The 25,455-nt window shown below is 36.6% G+C and overlaps 1 protein-coding gene across 2 annotated transcripts in view; it reads right to left on the reverse strand.

Moving 5' to 3' along the window:
* The window catches only part of PKHD1L1 (PKHD1 like 1), a 157,581-nt gene that overhangs the window by 49,433 nt on the left and 82,693 nt on the right, over positions 1-25,455 (reverse strand). For both annotated transcript variants that reach the window (XM_045453885.1, XM_045453884.1), the window contains exons 46-57: positions 25,194-25,323; positions 21,722-21,963; positions 20,528-20,664; positions 17,461-18,490; positions 15,720-15,911; positions 11,303-11,454; positions 10,051-10,210; positions 8,100-8,271; positions 4,753-4,841; positions 4,247-4,395; positions 2,363-2,492; positions 619-737 (exon numbers count right to left, since the gene is read on the reverse strand). In XM_045453885.1, the coding sequence (XP_045309841.1) occupies positions 619-737; positions 2,363-2,492; positions 4,247-4,395; positions 4,753-4,841; positions 8,100-8,271; positions 10,051-10,210; positions 11,303-11,454; positions 15,720-15,911; positions 17,461-18,490; positions 20,528-20,664; positions 21,722-21,963; positions 25,194-25,323 (2,702 nt within the window). The remainder of the gene's footprint in view (positions 1-618; positions 738-2,362; positions 2,493-4,246; positions 4,396-4,752; positions 4,842-8,099; positions 8,272-10,050; positions 10,211-11,302; positions 11,455-15,719; positions 15,912-17,460; positions 18,491-20,527; positions 20,665-21,721; positions 21,964-25,193; positions 25,324-25,455) is intronic.

The raw sequence follows: 25,455 nt of genomic DNA on the forward strand, positions 1-25,455 counted from the left end.
TTTTCAAAATAGGTTTCTATTTCTTAATAATAACTTTTAAAATTCTAATTTAATTTATATCTGATTAGCAACATGGTATTATTGGAAAGAACAAACATACATTGAGGTCTCTAAAAATAAATATGCTTGTGTTTGATATAAAGAATTCTAAATTATGATTTATCTCAACATCTCCTCAAATTTAATTCAGTCACTAAATAAAATCACAGGCAATATACTTTTAAGAAATTAAATAGATCAAAGCAAATATATTCATATTTATATTAAAAACTGGTCAGTACAATATTCTTAAATTTTGCCAGTTTTTTAATATAATTATTACTTGATATTCCTGAAATATGGGAAAGACACACATAAAAATTTTTTTTCCATTCAGAAACTTTCATATTTTCCTTTCATAACTAATGATAGTGTTCTTTATATATTCTGAAGGACCTTTAAAATCCCAATTTTTAAATGCCTACTATCAGGTCAGCTTCTGCGTGCAAGTTAATGCAAAATATATATTTCTTATCTGATCAATCCTATGGAAAAAAATGTGCATGAGAATAAAAAAGAAACCTTTATAAATTGACCCACTGTGTGTATTCAGTTCCCACCACATAATATTTCCTGTACCTGCCAATCCACAGCATCCATTAGAGATAGGACTTTGGAACCAGCCTCTGCAGTTTCTGAGAGCTTAGTTTTATATATTGAACGTGGAAATCCATGAAGATCCAGCTCACCAAACACCCCTGAAATAGAAAAGCTTCTATTTATTCACCACATAGTACTGAGTTAGGTGCTAATATACAATGAAACCATTCATTTTAATAAATGATTGGATATTTTAGAATGAATGGAATGAAGTTGGATATCTGCTCAGGGTTATACAAGATGGCTTTGGCTCTTTGAGCCACTTCTAGGAATCTGGTCCATAGAAATTAAAGCCAGCGCACAAGGATACATGAATGGGAATGCCTACCATAATACTAGAAAATATTGGAAAAATGGAATAAATCTAAATGTACATCAATAAGAGAATGATGGAATAAATTATAATATACTAATACATTAGGGTAATATGCTATAAAAAGAAAGAGTGTTATCTGTAAATATTGATGAAGAAAGATATCCATAACATGTTAACTGAGAAAGAAAACTGCATAGGAATATATTTAGTTTGACCATGTTTTTGTAAAAGGCACAATACTATAACCACAAATCAATATATGCAATATGAATGTACACATATATAAAGAACATGAGAAGACATGTAAAAACTGCTAATACAGATACTAGTTTCCTCATAATGGGGTAGAATTGGAAAGATGTATACTTTTTCTTAATATTTTTTATTGATATAGTTTATGTTGTTTGAAATGTTACTTTTGAAACAAAAAAATAAACACATAAAAGCAAGTTCTTTTTAAGATGGAATCTGTCTGCCTTGGAACACTTACCAGTGGAGAGCTGACTCCTTCAGTCAAAGTCATTTTTTATGCCCCTATTTACTGATTGTCACTGTTTAGAAATTGTATGGCAAAGCGACTGCAGCACATGCTTGTATGTATCTTTCCAACAGATATGCAGCAGTGTTAATAAACTTGGTTATTAATCATGACCAAATAAACCCTCTCAGTTCCTTTACTTTCCAGGCTTAGATAGGAATACATACAGCCATACACATCCAACAGGCAAGTATAAAGTTCAGCAACAGTTGTGACTGGATAACTGATGGCAGTCAACTGATTCACAGATTATTAACACTATAAGTAGAATAATGTGTAGAAAAGTTACCTTTTAAGGGAAAAGCACTAAGATATGAGAAAGTATGATTATTTATAAAAAGAGACAGTTATAAAGAAAACCAGATTGGAGAAATAATACACATATGGAGAGATTAATGTTAGTTTTGCAATGAATTATATTTTGGTTTCAAATACGCACATCTATACCTATTTTAGTGTGACATGATTTATTTAAACATTTTAAAATTTATTTTTATAAAGCTTTACTATAAATAAATGTCTGTAAAATCTTCTGATACCATAACATCATGAACTGATAAGTATTTTAGTGCCATATGTCTTAAAATAGATTCTCAGGGCACCTGGGTGGCTCAGTTGGTTGAGCATCTGACTTCAGCTCAGGTCATGGTCTTGTGGTTTGTGAGTTCGAGCCCCGCATCGGGTTCTGTGCTGACAGCTCAGAGCCTAGGGCCTGCTTCGGATTCTGTGTCTCCCTCTCTCTGACCCTTCCCCACTCATACTCTGTCTCTGTCTCTCTCTCTCTCTCAAGAATAAATAAACATTAAAAAAATTTAAAAAAATAGATTCTCAAAACTGACATGATACTTTTGGTATCTGGAAACACATACCTAAGACCTTTGATCCTTGATTTGGTCCTTCTGGAAGTGCCCAGTCTGGAGTAGAATGATTTCCTCTAAGAACAATCTGTAATTCTCCTTTAAAAGGGTTATCTTCCCAGCCACCAATCAATCTACCTCCCTGCAGTGAAGCAGAAAATTGTTAATACTTAAAAACTGGGCAGAAAAAAATTTCACCCATAAAAATGGAATTAGAAAGATACTGGTAGCCTCCTCTAGTAAAAATGAATGAAATTTGTTATACAAAGAACAGTATTGTATCTGGAAGTGACCTTGATTTAACCCTGTCACTTTGGGATAGGCTGCTTAAATGATTTTTCAAAGTCGGACTTACTAGCTACTTATTGTCAGCACTGTCCTAAAGCTGAGACCTGCTTAGACCTAAACTAGTGCTACTGGACAGATCACGTTTTATTTTAGCACAATATGACATATATGAAGTACACTCCTCACACTTAATTCCAAGCTGTGCCCATTAGGAGGCCTCATTGTTTTGTTTTGTTTTTTCAAATTTTTATTTACATTTTAGTTAACATATAGTGTAATACTGGTTTAAGTAGTAGAATTTAGCGATTCATCACTTACATATAATACCTACTACAAGTGCCCTCCTTAATGCCCATCACCCATTTAGCCTACCCCCCACCCATCTCCCTCTGTCAACCCTGTTTGTTCTCTTAATGGTTTGTTTCCCTCTCTCTCTCTCTTTTTTTCCCCCCTTTCCCCTAAGTTCATCTATTTCGTTTCTTAAGGAGCCCTCTTTGTTGATAACAATAGCTACTACTAAATGCTTGCTGATTCTCTGCCAGGCATAATGTGTAAGGCTTTACATACATTATATCATTTGACCTTTACACTAAGCCCATGAATTGCTGTTATTATTCTCACTTAATAGGGGAGAAAACTGTTGCTAAAAGCGGTCAAATAACTTACCCAAGGTTCCCAACTGAGGTAAGGACTCAGTCGTACCTTTAATTTACCTCAAAGCTCATGCATCTAAATACTAAAATACTGCATATCTTTAAAGCAGTAAAGGCCTAGTTTTAGCAAAGAAAAGTTACTACTACTTTTATTTTCTTAGGACACTTAAGAGCTTTTTGGCTAGGCCATTCTTTTTAATTAACAATAATAAAAACTGACAGAACAATTCAACCAATTATACTGTTACATATTCAAGACAGTCTGAGCTTTATGAGAGAATGAGGTGATTGTTCCAAACAACTGAAATATTTTTAGTAGTCTTCTCTGTTGTCATAATTCCATCTATGTCCATTCATTTTAAGAAACACTGTTTTCTTAAAAAAAAGAAAAGGCTTAACTTTTTTATTTTTTTCCACAACTCCTGGAATTGGATTCTCTGGTTGTTGGAGCAAGTTGTGGGTTTAGCTTTACCTAACAATAATACAAATATTCTATGTAGGATTAAAAATGGGCAAACTTCACAGTAAAAAGTAGCATAATTACTCCCTAAGGAATGTGTGGCCACCAGTTTAAAGGGCAGCAGAAATATATTGGACTTATCTCATAGGTTAGAGCCAGTTGTGTTTTTTTATTCACATCGATTGAACATATGTTCTTATAATTTTTTTAATGTTAACTTATTTGAGAGAGAGAGAGAGAGAGAGACAGAAAGTGAACGGGGAAAGAGCAGAGAGAGAGGGAGACACAGAATCCGAAGCAGACTCCAGGCTCTAAGCTGTCAGCACAGAGCCTGACGCGAGGCTAGAACTCACAAACTATGAGATCATGACCTGAGCTGAAGTCTGACGCTTAACCGACTGAGCCACCCAGGCACCCCTATAATTTTTTCAGTAAATCTCCAACATCCTAGAATTAGACTAATAAAGGTATAAATTGTAAGACCCTTCCTCCTACCTGAAGCAATATGTAGGTAGCATTTAGAACAACTTTTCTGTAAGAAGACTCTGCAGCTCCCACACTGTGTTTATCTTCCAGTTCTAGAACTCCCCAAATAATGAGACTTTCCATTGGTGGAATATCTGTGTCTGCTACAATCCATGTTCCTATAAAACAATGCTTTATTATGAGAAATATAACATAATCCATAAACTACTGCCTATAGATAAAAACAATGACAATCTTATCAGTGAGCCCTGGTTTTGAAGTTTGCAACCCTTTTTCCACACAATGACTTATTCTTATCTCTCCCAGGAAATCTGTTATCCTTAATCTTCAGGTTGAAATCCACATAAAACCCAGAAGGCTAGGTCTGGTACCCAGGACACAATAATAGAATCCATCTCTTCACATTTGCTCTTTCCCCAAGGTGTGCTGCTTAAAGGTGGAATGTAACTATTGTCGTATCTATCCTAATGTCACATAAATATAGGCATTTAATTTACTTACGTTTATATACTTACCTTCAGGAATAACCACATTTGCCCCTGGGTGAGGTATGGTATAATTATTTTCTCGAGATGATTGCCAAAAAGAATCATTTGACCATAAGCTGAAAAGAGAAGAGAAATGATTCCATTAAGTATTATCTCTATATACTTAATGACCATCTCCTTAGGGTGTACCACTATACTAGATGTTTTGGGGATGATAGAATGTAAATTAGAGAATTTATACATTGTCACTAAGCAGGCGAGCTGATAGGTGCAATTGGTAGGACACTTAACACATATGACTACATATACAGTTTTTTTTTTCTCCATTGAAGAAAACTTCCTTTCCATCTACAATCTGAATCACTTTTTCTCCCACTAAATCCTCATTGTAATACCCTCATTTTGGTTAAGATGTAAATTACTTAATTTCCTTATAAGATTTCACATGACAGAGAGTGAAAAGAAATGTATCCTGGGGCACCTGGGTAGCTTAGTCAGTTAAGCACCCAACTCTTGATTTCAGCCCAGGTCATGATCTTGCAGTTCTTGGGTTTGAGCCCTGCAACTGGGCTCTGTGTCAGCATGGAGGCTACTTGGGATTCTCTCCCTCTCTCTCTCTCTCTCTCTCTGCCCCTCTCTGGCTCACTCTCTCTTTCTCTTTCTCTCAAAAAATATTTTTTTTTTAAAAAGAAAAGGACTGCATCCTTTGTCCATTTAAAGACCCTTACATGTGGTGCTACTGCATGGGGAAAGGGGAAATAGGATATGGTCAGTTAGATTCTGTGAAGGGAGGGATGGAATTGGCGATGTGAATTGGCAACAATGAGTCAATGAGGTTAAGCCCCTGGGCTGGAGTCGGGGATGGTAGGTGTACAACCAGAGTGAGAGTTATGTTAAACTGAAATAGATATAAAAAGTGCTTTGGGGGAGATGCAGTCTCCTCTTTTCATCACTATACTTTCCAGAAACCACCTCAAGTCCAAATTGTTGTAAAGAATATTATTATAAAGTTGATGATATTTTCCTACTGGAAAACATTCACAATCAGTGGTTGCTTCCTTAACTAGTAAAAACTTTAAAAATTCTATGATACTAATTCTGGAATTCTAAAAAAGGGTCAACATACAGTTTGGTTAAAAGTGTACTTGTAGTATACATTTGAATTACTAAGTTTTATCATTAAGAAATGTGTTAATCAAAAATTCTGTTATAAAAATTTGTTTTAATAGTTTTAAAAGTGAGGTTAGCAGTTAGACTGACAATAATACATTATTTTTCAAGAAGCAACTTTAGGGAAGGTTTGTTTAAGGTTGTATCTTTCTAACTAAATAACCTGGCCAGCATTGTACAGATTGGACAATTGATTTTATCTAGCTCTTCTCAAGATTAATAGCCTTTCATTCTTACCCCTACCAGCACTATACCATGCATTTTATACATTCTTCTTCTTACTGCCCATTGTTATAATCAATGAAATGAAGCCTAATACTTCTTAAACTAAGCATATGTGTGTTGAATAGCTAGAGCTTTACAACCTAATCTTGAGGTACCAGCTCTGGATCAAGATTCTGTTTGTTTTTACTGATAGCATTATCTGCATAATACTAATTAACAAATCCAATTATAGCCATTTCTAGAGAGCAGAACTCATACTATGAAAGGGAAAAACCCTATTCTAAGACCTATTCACGTAGCATAACAACATATTCCTCTATCACATTCTGGTCTAGACCAATCTAAACCTATTATGTGAGTCATAATGAATATTAATTAAATTTTCAACTATTTTTTCTACCCTAGACTACATAAGGGCTTTTTGGTCAATAACCCTGATGGCCCATGTCTCTTACAAAGCTCTCTAGAGTCTTTTCATGAGCCTTTCTTCACTGTCCCTCTGTAATGCTGACAGAGTAGCAAAAGTGGTCTTTCCAAAATGCAATTTGGAGTATGTTACTTCTCAGCTGAAAATCATTTAAAAGCTTCTACTTCTTAATACTAACTGCCTGCCTGAGCTGAATGGTCTGATGTCTACCTGTTTCCAACAATATTTCCAGGCTACTCTCTTCTGCTCACCAGGGTCCAGCCATGCTGATTTTCTCTCTGTTCCTAGATATACCACACTCTTTCCCACTTCAGGGCCAAGATGCTTCCTTGGCTTAGAACACTCCTCTCCCACCCTTCCCATGGTCCTCTCTTCCTTACCCTTTGGCTCTCAGCTGGAATTTCCCATCCTTTCTAACCATTCCACCCAAAGGAGGTCCCTGTCATGTTGCTCTCTGTCCCAGCCCCTAACCATTGCCCTTATAACCTTTATTACAAGTTACACTCATGTGCTTTATTTTCTCTTTACTTTTTTGTTTCTTTGCTTTCTTTTGTTGGCATCTATCTCTTTGGATAGAATGTGAGTGCAATGAGGGCAGGGACCACATCTTTGTTGTTTACAATGGAGTCCCCAATGCTCAGCACAGTGTCTGGGGCATAGCAGGTGCTCAGCACATTTTTTTTAATGATTGGGTTAATATATAAACAAATTCAATTATTCTTTTTGTATAGTAGCTACTGTAGTATGTCTATATTTTGAAATGTAATTCACCTAATAAGAAATATTGAGGCATACTTGATGCATAGTAGTAGGCTCTTAAGTGCCCACTAAATGTTAGCTTTTATCATCACTAACATTATTTTTATGATTACTTGTCCATAAAGGACAAAAATAACATAAAATCAGGATCATACCTTTAAGGGTCTTAAAGGCTAGTACAGTCATCACATACTAGTTCCATGATGTATGGTAATTGCTATAATACAAGGTAGAGATGACATTTCACATGAGACATAAAGGTAAAGGTCTATGTAAGTTTCAAAGACAGAAAAATCATTTTTAACTAGGAGAATTAACATACATTAGGGAATCAAACATTTGAACTAAAATAAGTTGTATTACAAGATTTGGCCATGATAGTTATTCTAGACAAAGAAGACATGACCTGCTAAGAAAGCATTGGATTAATGAGGAGACTTAGTTTCTGGTGCTATTCTGAAAGCGTCATCAAAAGTTTTGTGATGTCGCATAATTCACTAAAGGTCATTGGCGCCCGCTTTCTCACATATATAATAAGTGAGTTGGCCTAGCAATCCATATCTAACATTCTGCAAGTTTGAGATTACCAGTAACATTCACACATAATTTTTGTGAGATGTTTCCATTTTCTCATCAGGGTGGTTATAAGGCCCAAGTGAAGTAATGAGTGTGGACATGCCTGGTGACTTATAAGGCATTGTGCAGGTCCAGGGCATTATTTTCTCAACCAAGAGTGAGGTGTGAAAACCATCAAGTGCTATCAAAGGTATTAACAAACAAAAGGCCTGTATACTTATATGTGGCTGGTCGCTTCCTGGGATTTGGTTTTCTTGATGGGGGATGTACAGGAAAGCAATCCTGGAGAATGCAGCAGTAAGCTTGGAAATTAATAATAACATCTTTCACATCAGGATCCAGGGTCCCAGAAATGGGCTGGCTCTGCTGAAGTTCATTTCTTCCTGACACTGGAGGTGAAGGAAAGTATTTTAAATTAATATGACGATCAGGGCACCTGGGTGGCTCTAGTGGTTAAGTGTCTGGCTTCAGCTCAGTTCCTGATCTCAGGGTTCATGAGTTTGAGTCCCACATCAGGCTGTCTGCTGTCAGTGTGGAGCCTGCTTCAGATCATCTGTCTCCCTCTCTCTCTGCTCCTCCTCCCATTTGTGCTCTCTCTCAAAAATAAATAAACATTTAAAAAAAAAATTTAAAACCAGTAAATTCATAAGATGACTAAAGAACCTGAATGTAGACAAAACCATGGCAACTTGAAAATATTCTTTAGATAGTAGCTTGGTAGAGCTCAAACGTATGCAATACATATGGAAAAATTCTGATGAAATGCACATGTCTTATTGAGAAGCAAACTGTCTTGACAAAACAAGTATTCTGGAACTCAAAATGTATTCTTAAATATTTATAATTGCCCCAAATAATAAAATAATAAAAATGGAAACGAAATATTTGGCAGCTTCCTTTGTACTCATTTCCTCTAATTTTGTGAAATAAATGTGAGGGCCATGTGTAACAGTGTTGGTGTTATCTCAAACGTAAAATGTAAGTTCTGGGACACCTGGGTGGCTCAGCCAGTTCAGCGTCTAACTCTTAATTTCAGCTCAGGTCATGATCTCAGGGTTGTGGAATTGAGCCCTGTGTAAGACTCTGCACTAGCATGAAGTCTGCCTGAGATTCTCCCTCCCCCCGCCTCTCTCCCCCTCTGCCCCTCTCCCCACCAGCTCACTTTCTTAAATAAACAAATAAATAAATAAATAAATAAATAAATAAATAAATAAAATCGTTAAAAAATTCTTGTAAAAAATAAAATGTAAGTTCTTAATTCAACTCAAGGCCCTTTTCTTTTCTTTTCTTTTTTTCAATATATGAAGTTTATTGTCAGATTGGTTTCCATACAACACCCAGTGCTCATCCCAAAAGGTGCCCTCCTCAATACCCATCACCCACCATCCCACCCCCCTCCCCCTCCCACCCCCCATCAACCCTCAGTTTGTTCTCAGTTTTTAAGAGTCTCTTATGCTTTGGCTCTCTTCCACTCTAATCTCTCTTTTTTTTTTCCTTCCCCTCCCCCATGAGTTTCTGTTAAGTTTCTCAGGATCCACATAAGAGTGAAGCCATATGGTATCTGTCTTTCTCTGTATGGCTTATTTCACTTAGCATAACACTCTCCAGTTCCATCCATGTTGCTACAAAGGGCCATATTTCATTCTTTCTCATTGCCACGTAGTACTCCATTGTGTATATAAACCACAATTTTTTTTAATCCATTCATCAGTTGATGGACATTTAGGCTCTTTCCATAATTTGGCTATTGTTGAGAGTGCTGCTATAAATATTGGGGTACAAGTGCCCCTATGCATCAGTACTCCTGTATCCCTTGGATAAATTCCTAGCAGTGCTATTGCTGGGTCATAGGGTAGGTCTATTTTAATTTTTTGAGGAACCTCCACACTGTTTTCCAGAGTGGCTGCACCAATTTGCATTCCCACCAACAGTGCAAGAGGGTTCCTGTTTCTCCATATCCTCTCCAGCATCTATAGTCTCCTGATTTGTTCATTTTGTCAAGGCCCTTTTCAACATAAATTCAGTCTCTAATCCTTTCACTCAGCAAACATTTCTTGATTCCTGCTATATGCAGGACACTGTATGGCATATTTGCTCATTAAGCTATTTTTCTCTTCCTTTAGACAAAGCATTAGATAAAAGAATCACTCTGCCCAATGAACACATACCCAAGTAATACAGAGTACTTGTGTTTGCTTCAAGGTGCCAGTCTCCATTCTTGCTAGTATTCCAACTCAACGGATTTGAAGAGCCATTCCTCATATCGAGAACATTAAACATATCAGGATTTTGAGTGAAGTTATGAGATATGATTACATAGTCTTCTTCCTATAAAAGTTTTCCCCAAAATATGATTTCTTTTATATGGTAATATCCTACATAATATACATTAATTTTGATGAGATACACATTAATTTTGATGACATATAGATACAGCTTATATTAAGACTTAAGTTGTGGTTTTAGTTTATCATTTTGCATTCATATTTTGTTCAGTAACATTTACACATTTATGGAAATAATGCTAACTATATCCTAAAGCAACAAAATTCTCTCTCTCTCTCTCTCTGTATATGCATACACATACACACATATCTGGAGAATATTTTATTTCTATAATGTTTGAAACATTTAAAACAATGATAGGTATTGTTTTTGGCTACACGAATGTAGTATAAGTAGAAGAATATGAATCCCAATTCAGGATACTGTTTATCACCAGAGGTGGAAAGTGGGGGAATAAGATTAGGGTAAGCCAAACAGGGGACTTCCATTTTATCTAAAAATATTTATTTCTTTAAAAAAAAATCAAAAGTAAATATACACAGAATGTTAGATTCAGATAGATCTAGGTGGTAGGCATAAAGGACTTGGCCTGTTGTTTTTTGTGTTTGATACATGAAAATACAAATTATAGGAGCACCTGGATGGCTCAGTCGGTTAAGTGTTCACCTTCAGCTCAGGTCATGATCTCGCAGTTCGTGGATTGGAGCCTGGTGTCAGGCTCTATGCTGATAGCTCAGGGCCTGGAGCCTGCCTTGGATTCTGTGTCTCCCTCTCTCTCTGTCCCTCCCCCACTTGTGCTCTGTCTCTCTCTTCTCTCAAAAATAAATAAACATTAAAAAATTTTTTAATAATACAAATTATAAAGCCTTTAACTGGTACCTGGAACATCATAAGCACTCAATAAATGCTAGCTATTATTACGGTGATAATAAAAGGACACCAGCTTAGTATTATGGGAATATGGCAGAGATTGTTGACTTCGATTCCTACACAAGGTTCCTTTTTCTTGGCTGCTTAGATTCAGGGTGGGTCATGAAGTGTGTGCAGGTCAGCATGTGAGGCAAGTACCTTCCATGCTGCATTCGTGTTATATGCAATCATAATTATTAGAAGATGAATTTTATAGCTCTTTACCTTAAATCCATAGAATGTTGATGTATAGGATATGTTGGTTATGTGACCTACATCTTTAAAATACCAGTTAATGTGCTTTGCATTTGGAATCAGAGCCATCCATCCAGACATATGAGTCAGTCGTTTCTTCTGAAAGGGAACAATGCTTGTGCCTATAGCAGAATGCAAAACAAATAATAGTGATCTCTATCTCTAGAAAATTCCTCTTTTTACCAAGAAGTGCAAATGTCAAATATTAGCCAAGTCAACAGAAGTCTCTGAAGAAGTCAACATAGCATTTCATTACTTATATTCTAAATGTCTTTGTTAACTGAAGGCCCCAATGTTTAATATTCCACTTAACTGAAATACAAAATGCTTTCTCACTTGGAATTCTGAACTGAGATGACTCATTATTCCTTAGGGAAAGATAAAATTCAAACATGATGATGATTATGACCACTACGACAGAAGTGTTTAAATATATTAACACAGTTCTTTAAGTATTATAGGTCTAAAATATAATTCTTTTGAGGAGTCCCTAGGTGGCTCGGTTGGTTAAGTGTCTGACTCTAGATTTTGGTTCGGGTCATGATCTCATGGTTCGTGGGATTGAGCCCTGTGCCAGGCTCTGTGCTGACAGCGTGGAGCCTACTTGGGATTCTCTCTCTCCCTCTCTCTCTGTGCCTGCTCTGTGCGTGCATTCTCTCTCTCTCAAAATAAATATATACATAAAAATTTAAAAAAAATATGTACTGTGTTGCTATTCTTTTAAGAACTTAATTCTTCAGGATGCTTCATTTGTAGGGCATGTCAATATAAGTTCTAATTCTTTATTAGATTTCCTGTATTTGTTGAGTTAACAAAATCTGAGTAACAAGTACTAATGGTAAGATTTGATTTAAAGCTCTTAAGGATCTAGGTTATCACCAGACTTACCATGAACAGTGGCCATGATACCCTAAATTTTGTGAACAACAAACTTGGGACCTAAACTACCTGTTATGAGAAAAAAAATATTTAATTTGGTAATTCTTGTTCATGAGAGAGTGCCTGACAACTTCAGCTAAAGATTTGAAAAGAATTCTTACAATGTAAAGAAGAGATCTATGATTAATTGCTTACATTCTATTTTTTCCATTCCCTTCCCTCTCTCTTGTCATCTCTGATTGAACTTTATGTTAAATTTGCAAACTCTTCCCTTATAAATTTAGGAAGAGGAAGCTAGAAGAAAGACTATAAAATAAACTCTCATCCTTTTTCTTTGGAGAATGAGGCAAAAAAGTTCCAATATTAAGGAGGAACAAATTCATTAATTCTTAGGCTTGTGAATTAGCACTGCATTTAAAAAGGCCATGAGCAGAGACCCTGAAAACATACAGTTCCAAATGACCTGCAATGTATGAGAAGAACTATGATGATTTCAATTTTATTCAGTAAGTATTTATTCCTCTCTCTTCCTTAAGTGCAGCGTAGACTCCTCAGGCCTATTGATGTTGGGGGACCAGACACTCATAACCATTTGAAAAGTGCTAGCTGAGTGAGCCTTGCCATCTTGAGCCTCTGGTTGCAGTGCAGAGATCCTGCCCCAGGGAGCTGGCTCTCCTTTCAGCATGTGCTCTGGAATAAACACACATGGAACAACCTGATTTCAACTGTTGGGAGGAGCAGAGCCCACTGGTTCCTCACCTTCAGGCAAAGCATCCTAGCCGAGCACAGCCAAGATCACCCAACCCCCAGTCCTCAGACAAGAGAGTGAAAACAAATGATTGTAGATTTAAGCTATTAAGTTTGGGGATAGTCTGTCAGGAAGCAATAGCTGACTTAGATAAGAGTTCATGAAAATCATCCACAACCTCTAGAATTTGCTCTATGTTTGGCAGAACCAACCTCCACCAAAGTTTTTCTGATGCATGGAATTATACTTTAAGCTGAACTTCCTTCATGATTATTTTGTAAATAAAACTAATTATCATTTTTAATAGTTATTTTTGTTTTCTTAATTTTTTTCAGATGCATTCATTTTCAGCATGTTGATTTTAAGCATCTTGGACTGAAATTTGAAATTGATATTTAAAAAAATAGTATTAAAAGTAAGTGTCTCAGATTAATTTGCCATCTGGTCTATAGTATCATGTAACAGTGTCAAAAATTAATTTGCCATCTGGTCTAACTTTACATATGAATTCATAAAGATATGTATATTCATACATATATACATAAAGATACACACATCACCATGTATAAGACCCTTTAATAAAGATATCTAAAGATATATGTAAAGTTATATCAAATCTTATTTCCCACTTTTCTAGTATATTTGTTGAACTTTTGATTCATTTAGTATATATATAAAATGAAAACAAGTGATCTTTTTTTTTTGTTTTTAATTCTTAGTACTAACTAATTTTATTTGGATTTAATAGAGATAAAATAAAAATAGTCAAATTTGCTTGACTATGAAAATTGATTTATTTTTTATGTCACATTATAAAGGAAAATACCTGGCATGATGTTTTCTCTACTCTGTAATTTGGTCTGGGTACTACAACTAATTCCATTGTAATTCAATGCTTACTGAGTCTCCACTATCGCAATGTCTTGTATTGAGCTATGTGGGTGACAGAAAGATAAATTTATAGATCTTGCCACCAAGGTGTTCAGTTTAGTAATTAAATAAAAATCTTTATTCCTGAAAGGATCAGACAAAACGGCACAGAGAGACTTCACAAGAAAGCTGTAGTCTCATAAATTCAGAAATATTAGACTTCTTAAATCAAAAATAAAAACAAACAGGGCACCTGGGTGGTTCTGTCGGTTAAGCGTCCTGCTCTTGGTTTTGGCTCAGGTCATGATCTCACTGTTTGTGGATTTGAGCCCAAATTGGGCTCCATGCTCACAGCATGGAACCTGCTTGGGAGCCTCTCTCTCCTCTCTGCCCCTCCCCCACTCTCTTCCTCTCTCAAAATAAATAAACTTTTAAAAAATGAATAATAACACAAATAAAAACTTCTAAAATCATCACTACCACCACCACCACCACCACCACCACCACCACCACCACCACCAAAAAACCAACAATGACAAAAAATAAACCCTAAACTACAGACTCAAAATGTTTAAATATTACTACTGAAAAATTGTTAAAGGCATATATATTTTTTATTATGCTGTATATTTAAAATAATTTCCTCAGGGTGGTTTGTACATCTCTGAGTCCTCTGGAAAATTATCTTAGACCACGTTTTATAAAAAGCTAATGTTCAGTCATAAAGTATTTGAAGATATGATTAAAACTTTTATCATAAGTAACTATTTGATAACATAATAATGGGAAATATTAAGGTATTATCTCATCAGACAAAATAGCTTCATTTGCTTTTGGTGTTTTCGTTCCTTTTTGTTTTAGCTTCTCAGTTTTTAATCAGAAGAAAACATTCATAGATACTTTGCTTAAAATATTGTTTATTGTACCACAGTCTCTAAAAGTTTAAGTGATGTTGCTCCATCCCAGACATCTGGTAATCACAAGAAAAGGAATGGCTGCTGGGTTCATGTTTTTGAAGCCACTGAGATAGTGGGTATAACCATTACCCAGAGAGTTGCTGTATGACCTTTTCAATTCATAGGAGGAAGAAACTCTAGTAAGAATGTTTTAAAAGTTAAATATAATAACTGATAACATCGTAATAAATGATAAAAGAATTGCTTCATACTTACTGTTTCCCCTGCAGATCCACTGTCCACTATTCTTCATGAGTTTGGACAGTGGGGAGCAGAGGAAGAAGAGAGGCAGAGAGGAATGTGTAATGAACTCATTAGTCCTCTGACTCTCTCCCTGTGAGGAAGTAGGGGGTTCTCAGTGGGCTCCTGCATCTCTCAACCAAAGGGCACATTCCCATTTAACTTGCTTGTTTGGCTGGTGCAAACGCCAGAGGGATCATGAATAATGACAGCAAATTAATTCAACCTAGTCAGGTAATGATGTCAAGCTCATCTGATATTCCAGGTATGATATCATTACTAAAACAAATCGGTGAGCCAATAATCCCTGGCATGTGGTGTACAGCTATTGACCTAGCAAATGCCCCTCGAACCCATTTCAATCAACAAATATAATCAAAAGGCTCTGCCTTCACTAGCAGGGACAACAGTGTATTTTTACCGTCTTGCTTCAAGGACTATGTCAACTTTCCTACTCTCTGTAGTAATATTATCTGGAGGTTCCTTGAGTAGCAGAACATCATGCTGGTCCATGCATTTATTCCATATCCTCACATGCCCATTTTGGGTGTGTTATTTGTTTCCTGCCTGATAATGACTAATAAAAATATTATAATTTTTCCATGTTCCAAATAGCGAGTGACAACTCAAAAAGATGATGATGAAAATAGAAAAATATTTAAGTTACTAGTTTAAACGATTGTATTCCACTTACCAAAAGAGTCTGAGAGAACTACATCCTTTTCAAGCAGAGATACTGGAGAAGGCTTGTTGAATGCCAAACGGTGGAAGCTGACTGAGGCGTCACAAACAGCCCCAGGGAACCCAATGCTCCACTCGGCTTCTTGTGTGCAGTGGGAAGGGTCCAGCAATGAGCTGTATGGAATGACAGTGTGTCCTCTGTGACCTAGGAGATGGACATAAACAGAATGTTTCCTGTATCATGTTAGAAAACTAAAAAAACCAACAAAACCCCAAACCGTCTACAACATATAGCTACTGTGACCCATAGTACCAGTAACAAAATCTAAAAGTCCTGGTAATTTATTTTTTTGGCATGGGGGAATAGGACCTCATATGGAAGCTTTGCAGTGGATTCTTTGGTTAGGGAGATCATTGTAGATGTAGATTAAACACAGGATCTGAAGAATCCATGAGAGCCAAATAAGGATGGGAAATAGGATAAGTAACTTACTCAAGGATACACGGAAGGATTCAAATCCAGGAAGTCTGACCATAGAGCCTGTACTCTTAACCAATGGACTGCCAACTACCATTAAATACCCAAGATTAATGAATTAGATAAACTAATAAAGGTTATACAAATTTTTATAAATGAGAATCACCCAAATGTTCTCCCTCTAAAAGCCACAATTAGAACAGTCAAAAGTCAACAACTATAGCTGAGAACTCAGTCTATTTGAATATTGAGATGAATCTTTTTCCATCTTACAAAGTCTTTCAAAAGTAAATTGTTAATATCTGTAGATTTACTTGTCAATGATCTCTTAAAGAATTATGCAGAATCCCACACATAATCCTTGTGATCTTATTTAGACAAATATATCATTAAAATGTGTACAGATACTAAACTGTAGAAATTATGAATATTTACAGAAAATGTGGCATACTCTATGTTGAATTTTGTACTACAGTTAACATATTCTTTGAACTAATTTCAAATTCAGAATTTAGAGTGGTAAGAAAAGGACTGGGGTGCCTGGGTGGTTCAGTCGGTGAAGTGTCTGACTTTGGCTCAGGTCACGATCTTACGGTTTGTGAGTTTGAGCCCCACACCCTGCTCTGTGCTGACAGCTCGGAGCCTGGTGGAATTCTGGAGCCTGCTTCGAATTCTGTGTCTCCCTCTCTCTCTGCCCCTCCCCTGTTCGCACTCTGTCTCTCTCTCTCAAAAATAAATAAATGTTAAACAATTTAAAAAAAAAGGAAAGAGTTAACAGTAGCCCTGTAACTTATTCCTTTCTTTTACAGTATTTTAGCAGGGTATTTCTAGTTTGCTTACATTGCTTATGTAAATAAACCTGGAATATATACATTGATGGGGCATGATTAGCTTAGAGAATTTGGGTAACCATGTAAACAGTTTCTTATCTGTATAATTAACTGAATATAAAATGAATAAGCAAAAAATTTCCCTTTGTGGTCAAAGTTCCCATAAATATTCCTCAAAATTTGCTGTTAATCCAAACCAAAGTGCAAATGCAAGAGAAAAAAAAAAGGATAAAGGATATTTTTAAAGGCTACACCTGACAATTTGGGCTTCTTCCACAAAAAGAGTGTCTCATCTGTGCCTAGTGCTGACCTATATCCTTAAATCATTGCCAAAGTTTGATGCTGGGTAAGATCTGTGATTCATGTGAGTCTGCTTTGACAGTTCAACTCTCTGTGTAAACATAAACATTTCCAATGTATATTACCAGATTAGAATATAACATTACCTGTAAGTGAACCATCAACATCAATCAGTACCACTTCATGTTCCCATCGAAAGCCAGCCTTGTTTGGTGTGTGAAAATACTGGATATCAACAAATTTTGCACTCCAACCTCCACATTTTTCATTACAAACTCCAGTGATGGATGTCACTCCCAAAGCTGCACAGTTGGGACGGTCAAAGTTCATAAAGTGTACAGAAGATACAGTCAAGCCTTCACTAAATGGGAGAACCAGGCCTTTCCTTGTGCAAAATGCAGACCCCATTCCCAGTTCATCAAGATGCCCAACTATTTTGGCATTTTTAATCACTGCTCCATTGGTTTCACCCCATCCCCCAACATAAGGAGCCAGAATCCTCTTGGTCTCGATTCCAGCCTCATAATTATTTACCATCACAAAGTTATGGAACTGAAGGGCTCCTCCATTGACCCATTCAGCTCCTTTTTCACAGTTCCAAGTAGTAAGTGAATTAAATATCGCAGGCACTGGCACTGTAGAAGTACAAGATCCTGTTTGCATGGGGAAATATTCTTCAAATATCCATAGTCCAAACCAGCCTTGAGAATGAACAGTGTTGTTAAAGAATTCTCCAAGAGGAACTCTTTTTTGGCAAATGTTTCGGTCATAGGATGGCCCATCAGGATGGTTGTTCATTCGGTACCAAAAGCCAAAGTGAGTGCCTCCAGCAGCTGCATTGTGTCGTATGGTGTTGTTTGGGTTGGTTACCCAAAATGCAGCTGGGGTCACATCATCATTCAAAAGACTAGTACTTTGTTGCACAAAGACTGCCAAGTTATATTGCAAAATATTGCCATGTTCAATACCATCTTCTATAAAAAATGCTCCTCCCTTGATATCATATATAATATTCCACTCAACCAGCAGGTGATGTGTGTTATGGATAGTAACAGCTCTGTTATAGGCCTGGTGAATTGCACAGCCTCTTACATAAGATGTAAATTGCAAATCTCCGAGCAGGTGCCAATGAATTGGATATCGCCCCAACCGGAAAGCCTGGCCAGCATGGAATATCTGTCAAGCCCAGAAATCATAGCTATTTAGTGATACACATAGACTCATAATTTGCCTGGCTTATATTTTCTTGTTTCATAACAATCTCCAATTTTATATTAATTATTATCGATACATTTATATCTGCCATATTATTCATGTTTATCCTTCAAATCTGTTATGTGACCTTCAATCCACATTGTTTTATTCAATATATAACAGCCCATACTTGTTACCAAATGAATGAATGAACAAAAGCCATCTCTGAATCTTGTTTTTCACCTCAATCTATTACTAAACTTCCATGTTTGGCAATATTAAACCTTTCAAAGACTTATTTTTCTCCTTCACTCTGATTCTTATATAATAATAACAAATATTTCTTGAATGTTTACCGATTGCCAGATATTGTGCTGTGTCCTATATGCATGATCAATCTTTACCACAGCCCTACAAGGTAGCCATTTGTCACCAACTTCACTTTACAGATGAAGTTTACGATGGCTAAGAATCTTGTTCATGGTCATAAAACTCCATTTAAACTCCATTAAAGGTGGTCTGATTCTAGGTTGGTGCTTTTATTAACCACTGTGCTGTGCTTTCTTTCAGTAGGCCTATAATCCATTAATTTAATACAGAGGATACCAGTGTGTGGGAGTGCGTGTGCAAGTGTGCGGGTGTAATATGATCCCATAATGTTAGAAAAAATATTAGGGAATCTATTTATTTTCATTTTTCATCTAAAAATAAAAAACTATTACTAATAATCAATACACAGATCGACCCTGACCTTATTTAGTCCATATCTCAGATGTCACATATGTGTAACATATCCTAGAAAGAGGGAGATACAGGTGTTGCCTCTACCACCCTCAATACGTTGTTTGCAGTCTGGGTGTCTCCAATTTAATAGATTTATGGATTTTACTATTCCTCTCTCTCTCACACACACCCTCCCTCCCTCCCTTCCTTCCTTCCATCATTTCATCCTTCCTATCCTCCTCCCTTTTACTGAACATCTGATAAAAACTGTGCTAAATTTTGATTATATAGACTGAATATGAGTAAGTTACAGAGGGGCTCCTAATCTCCTGGGGATAACTTGCGTATTTATTCATTTTTTCACATATTGGTTACTAACAATCAGTTGAGAACCTGCTGTATGTCAAGCACAGTTTCAGCTACAGGACAATCAGTAGAAAACCAGAAAGACAAAATCTCTGAACTAATTGAGTTTATGTTCTAGGGAGAGAGATTGAAAATAGATATATATATGTCAGGAGCTATGAGTAAATGAAGGAAAACAGGTTTGGGCAGTTATTTCAAATAAAGACAGTAAGGAAAGGCCTCTCTTAAGGGAGGACATTTGAGAAAGACACCTGACCGAAATGAATGTGAGCCATACAAGCATTTGCTGGAGGAGCATTCCAAGCAAAAAGAAGAGCAAATGCAAAGAACCTGAGACAGAAATGTGCTTGACAAGGAGGCCCATGCAGCTAGCATGGCATGAGCCTGGGTAGAGTCACAGGAGATAAAGTCAGAGGCCAGCTGGGGGACAGATTGTGTGGGTCCTATGGGAAGGACTTGGGCTTTTTGTTTTAGGTGTAATATAAAGCCATTGGAACAGGGTGCAGCAAGATCTGATTTATACTTTAAAAAGTTTATTTGGCTGTGGCATGGAGATTCTATTGGAGAAAGGGTGGAAGCACGGTGATCAGTTAGGAGGGAATCATAGTAGTCCAGGTGAGAGGGGATGGTGGCTTGGGTGAGGGACTGGGTGGCAGTAATGGAGGGAGAGTGGATGCAGGTCATTATATTTTGTAGGCTGTGTGGATAGAACTTGCTGATGAATTTTATGTGGGGTGTGAGAAAAATAAACAAAATTTTGGCATGATTAAATGGGTGAATAATTGGGTGTATCAAAATTGTCTGTTTACTTCTCTGTCTCCTCTACCAGATCATAAGCAACATCTGGTCAACAGCAGGAGTTCAGTGCTTTAGTCACTGCCATTGATAACTTTTGGCAAACCACTGTGATTTACTAACAATGTGTCTTACCTCTACGTATTCTATTCTTCCAGTTACCATGCTAGCACCAGGGACAGGAGCATGAAACATAATGCAGCCTCCAAACTGGTCACTTCCTATTTCTTCTCCAAACTTTCCCTGGAAGCATGTCTGTGTAGCAAATTCACCTTGAAAAATATTTTTTAAGATATCATAAAGAAAAACCATGGCAAAATCCTCTAATTATATAGATCCCCCATACCTAATTATACCTTTTTATTCATACATAATTTTAATCTCATCCTGGGATATAATTATTTGCATTCACATCATTTCCTCCTCTAGAGAGTAAGAAAGGTAAGTACCTTATCTCGTTCACCTTTGCATTCCCTAAGGTACCTATTACAGCATTTTTCAAAGATACTAAATAAATATTTGACTGGTTAAATTAATACTAATAAAGATATTTTTTCTTACTATCTCTGAAGCTTTGCCCCAATATTTGGAGATTAACATAATGCAAATCCTATATTTGTATAGCACTAGAATATGCATACTGCCACTTAATTCCTGTAACTACAGTAAGTGGGCAGAACAGGAAATATTCTTATTTTAAACAGGATGATATTAGGTTTCATGAACTGGAATCAGAATGTAGGTTATTTGACACTGAATCCAGAGAGCCTTTTCTAATATAACCCACTGAAGAAAAGTCTTTCTTTAAACCTATTTCTTAATATTTAACTATACATCATATTGTAATGGTATTTTTATTACATAAAAGCATCTATCTATCATCTCTCTATCTATATATACACGCATACACACACAAGCACACATATAAGAACTGTGGTAAGCTATGGAATCATTTCTTGTCTAATGACACTTGAGTAGAAGAGACACGTCTCTTCAGGACCAAAGTGATTAACTGCTATTGCTTGACTCCCTGGCCATCCCATTGCCCTGTCCCAGAGATCACAGAGGCCTATGTTGAGGTGGAGTCTCCATCAGCCTATATCCTAGAATCATAACAATGAGCATATTGGACACGTGCAGCGTGAGTGAGAAATAAACCTTTCTCATTTTAAAGAGAAATGCCATTTGAGGTTTATTTAGTACTAGAGCATAACCTAGTATGCTCTTTCAACAGCAGTTTTTAACTGGGGGTGATTTTTCTCCCAGGGAGCACTTTTACAATGTCTGGAAACAGTTTACAAGCTGACACACTCAGGTTGCTAAAATTACCAGTGTCAAATCCATCAGGACATGCTGGAATTTTGTGATTCCACTCCATAGTATCAGATCCTCTTATTAAAATATTCCTTGTGAGAATTCCAACTTCTGCTCTTGCTTCAAACAGAGTTCCATCAGGGAGTGTGACAGTGATTCCTAAGTGTGTGTAATTCAGCGGGTCAGTGAGCACTACGTTTGTGCCATCAGCAGATACGGATGCAATGGTGCGTTTTTCATTCTCTCGTTGACCGTGTCTGTAAAAATTTCAACAAAAACCTTTCCAGATTAATCTAAATCAACATAATCTTGTTTCAGTGCATTTGTTTTATGCTCTCTGAACACTCCATCTATAAACTAGGAAATTTTTAAATGTCTTACAATATTCTGAAGAGGAATTCGAAAATGGTGTTTAACTCTTTCTTAGAGTGAGCAAATTTTACAAATGCATTTCAATTAAATAAATATGTTCCCAGTGCTGCAGTTGTTTAGAGAGAACTGGACTAATTCCTATAAAGTATTCACATAAGCCATTCACTTAAAACTTTGAAGATCACACTCAGTGGTCCTCCACTGCGAATGATTATATCTGCCCATGAGACATTTGGCAATGCCTGTCACATTTTCGGCTGTCACAAATGGGGGTCCGACTGGCATCTAGTGGGGAGTGGCTATGGATATTTCTAAACATCCTATAACACAAGGGGCTGCCCCACACAAGAAAGACTTGTCAGGCCCGAAGTGTCAACAGTGCTGAGGTTGATAAGCCATTGGAAGTTTCTGAGTAGGGAAAAGACAAGACTGAGGGAAAGTATATGAAGCCTTATTTCTACCACTTCTTCAAAACAGCTCCAATTCCAGCCACAGCGAAAGGACCTCTCGATTCTATAATATACTCACTCATGTATTCAGTCATTCAGCAAACATTTATTGAGTGTCTATCTGGTTTTCTAGGCACAGAGCGAAGGATGCCAAGTAGAAAGCACCCCTGACTTTACAGAGACGTGTGTGCCCGTGCCTGATTGTATATTATCTACTGAAGTGTGTGACTGGTGTTTTCAACAGAGGTAAGGTTAGGGGAGTTATTTCTGTGTCTTCCTGACCTTCCCTTTTGACTCATCTCTCCCTTTGCAAATCTTTTTCCTCTTTTAAATACTAGTTCAAATTACAACGTCACATGCAAACTGGGTAAAAAGACACCTCTCTCAACTTTTCCAGCCCTTCTTCTGGATTCCCAACACACTCTACCTCATGCCCTGTCAGTGCCCACCATTGCCACACTGCAGGCCCATCATGTCTGCTGTGGCTCTCCTATCTGCTTCTTCGTCCTTTCCACTACCTGGCTGCTGCTGCAGGTAAGGCACCCAGCGGTTAAGTCATTTTGTGTGCTAAGCACTTAGTACAGTGCCTGTCACAACTCAGGAACAGTGTTTGATTGATTTAACAAATTAATGCAGAACGAATTAGTGAGAGGAGGAAAATAGAGGAGTGAAGCCCACATCGGAAGGTGATGTGATATTCCAGGTGTGAGGGACAGAGTCTAAATTAAACTAAGGGCAGGGAAAGCTGATGGAAGAGACATTTCAAGGGCAGGACCCAAAGAACTTGGTAATGTGCAGGAAGTGACAGATACTGATAGTCAGAAAGTCACTGGGAAAGTTTTTGTGAAGATCAAAACAAGACTGTAAGGGCTTAAGGGGAAAAAATGGATAACAAAAATGCAATGAAAAAAATGGGCATAATATTTAAGCAAATTAATCATTTTTTTTAAGCAAAATGAAAGCAGCTAGAAAAGATAAGAGAATAAAGTTATTTTTCAAGACAGTGAGTGGTTGGAGAAAGCCAAAGTACAAAAGACTCAGAGAAGGAACTGTGGGCAAAGGAAGCCATGGGGAGGTGAGGATTAATGATGCTTGAGCTAAGGGTATACCAAGAGCGTAAGATCCCTTAGGCGATATAGAAAAGGGATTTAGGATGGCCTCTCCCAAATTCTCTTGGATTCAGATGATACACAGATTTCTTTAGAAAAGAAGGTTCTACAAAGCATTTTAATATGTTATGTGCACCTGAACACAATTTTTATGCCTTTGTAATAATATCTAACATTTATACAGCACTTACTTTGAGCCCGTTTCACTCTGAGTGCCTACACATACTAACTCATTTAATTCTTACAATAACTCTGACATAGACACTATTAGCATTCTAGTTTTCCTGAATTACAGAGATGAAATACTATGGCTGCAGACCTGGCAAGTGGTATTGCTGGGAAATGGGTCCAGGCTGACTAATTTTAGTAGTTTTCTCAACCACTTGCTTTTACAAATTCTTAAATACAACGTATGAATGAAATAGTAAACAATGAGTTCAGTTTGGTGGGAAACTTCTTAATTCTTGTTCCTTAAAATTAAATATCTCTAAGCTAAATTCTAAATTTACCCTGTTATTTCACACAGAAAAGCTATAAACAAGAACCTTCTATTCTACTCGGAAGCCCTCTCATTTTGCTGCTTTTTATTTTGCCATTATGTAATTAAAATTTCTTCCAAAGGCAGGAAAAAAAAGGGCACTTATAAAGCTAAGTATATACTTAACTCTTCCTAACATCTGCAAGTCTATTTTTAACTTGGAAAATGGCAAAATCAAAATGCCATCTTGAATTTTAATTCTAAATTGAGTCACGACCTTAACATAATTTAGTTGTTTCTTACCATAAATTACTACTTGTTACCTGATAAGCACGGCCATACCCAATTTTGCTATTACCCATAATTTGAACAATAAAGCAAAAATAAAGCTCTTCCTGCTCCCTTTCCCCACCAATATTCTTGGTGTAGCTGTATTATTTTTATTCTTTTTATTTCTCGTTTGCTAATATATATAATTAAGCAGAAATTCAGGGTCATAGGCCGTTTCTATTGTAAAATGTCAGACATGTAAAAGGTCGTGTTAATCATCACTCAATCTGTAATAATTTCTTCTCTTTGTTTCAATCATTACTAACAACCTTGCTCCATGGGAACCACTGCTAAGACTGTAAGATAATGAAAGAGTTCCCCAGCAGCCTGACACCGTGTTCTCTGGTGACCCCAAATAAAGCAGCTCGTTTACATTTTTGCATTCATTAATGTATTTAGCTAAAGCTCTAAGTCAGAGGTTTTAAATGACTTAATAGCAGAATGCTTTTTTCAAGCAAAATCTTACATGGGAATCTATCTGTGAAAAACAACTAAAATATTTAATTAGTATAATTTTATAGGTTCAAATTTATACTTTTTCCTTTAGAAATTAACCAATTAAAACAACACAGTGGTGTTCAACCTGATGTTAACATTTAGCAAATACGTACTTGGCTATTTATATTTCTTTATTAGAGGTTTCAAATTTAAATCAAATAGTTGTAGACCTTCTGGATCATCCCTCTTTTGCAGAGTTAAAAAAAATCTCTATTCTAAATCAAAGTTATCATGCCCAGAAGACATCATACCTGTGACCTGTGCTTGCGATTACAATCTTATCGCCTGGTTTCCAAGTTACTGCTTCTTGTAAAATCAAAATCCTTTCCCCCGCCTTTGCTGTATGAGCCAGACGAGTCCAGATCACAGAAACAGGCAGACCTGGAGCCAACAGACAAACTGAGTCTTTCTTTCTTTTTTTTTTAATTTTTAAATCAGTGTTTATTTATTTTTGAGAGAGAGAAAGATTCACAAAGCGCAAGCAGGGGAGGGGCAGAGAGAGAGGGAGACACA

This window comes from Leopardus geoffroyi, chromosome C3 (assembly GCF_018350155.1).
Source record: "Leopardus geoffroyi isolate Oge1 chromosome C3, O.geoffroyi_Oge1_pat1.0, whole genome shotgun sequence".
Taxonomy (NCBI): Eukaryota; Metazoa; Chordata; class Mammalia; order Carnivora; family Felidae; genus Leopardus; species Leopardus geoffroyi.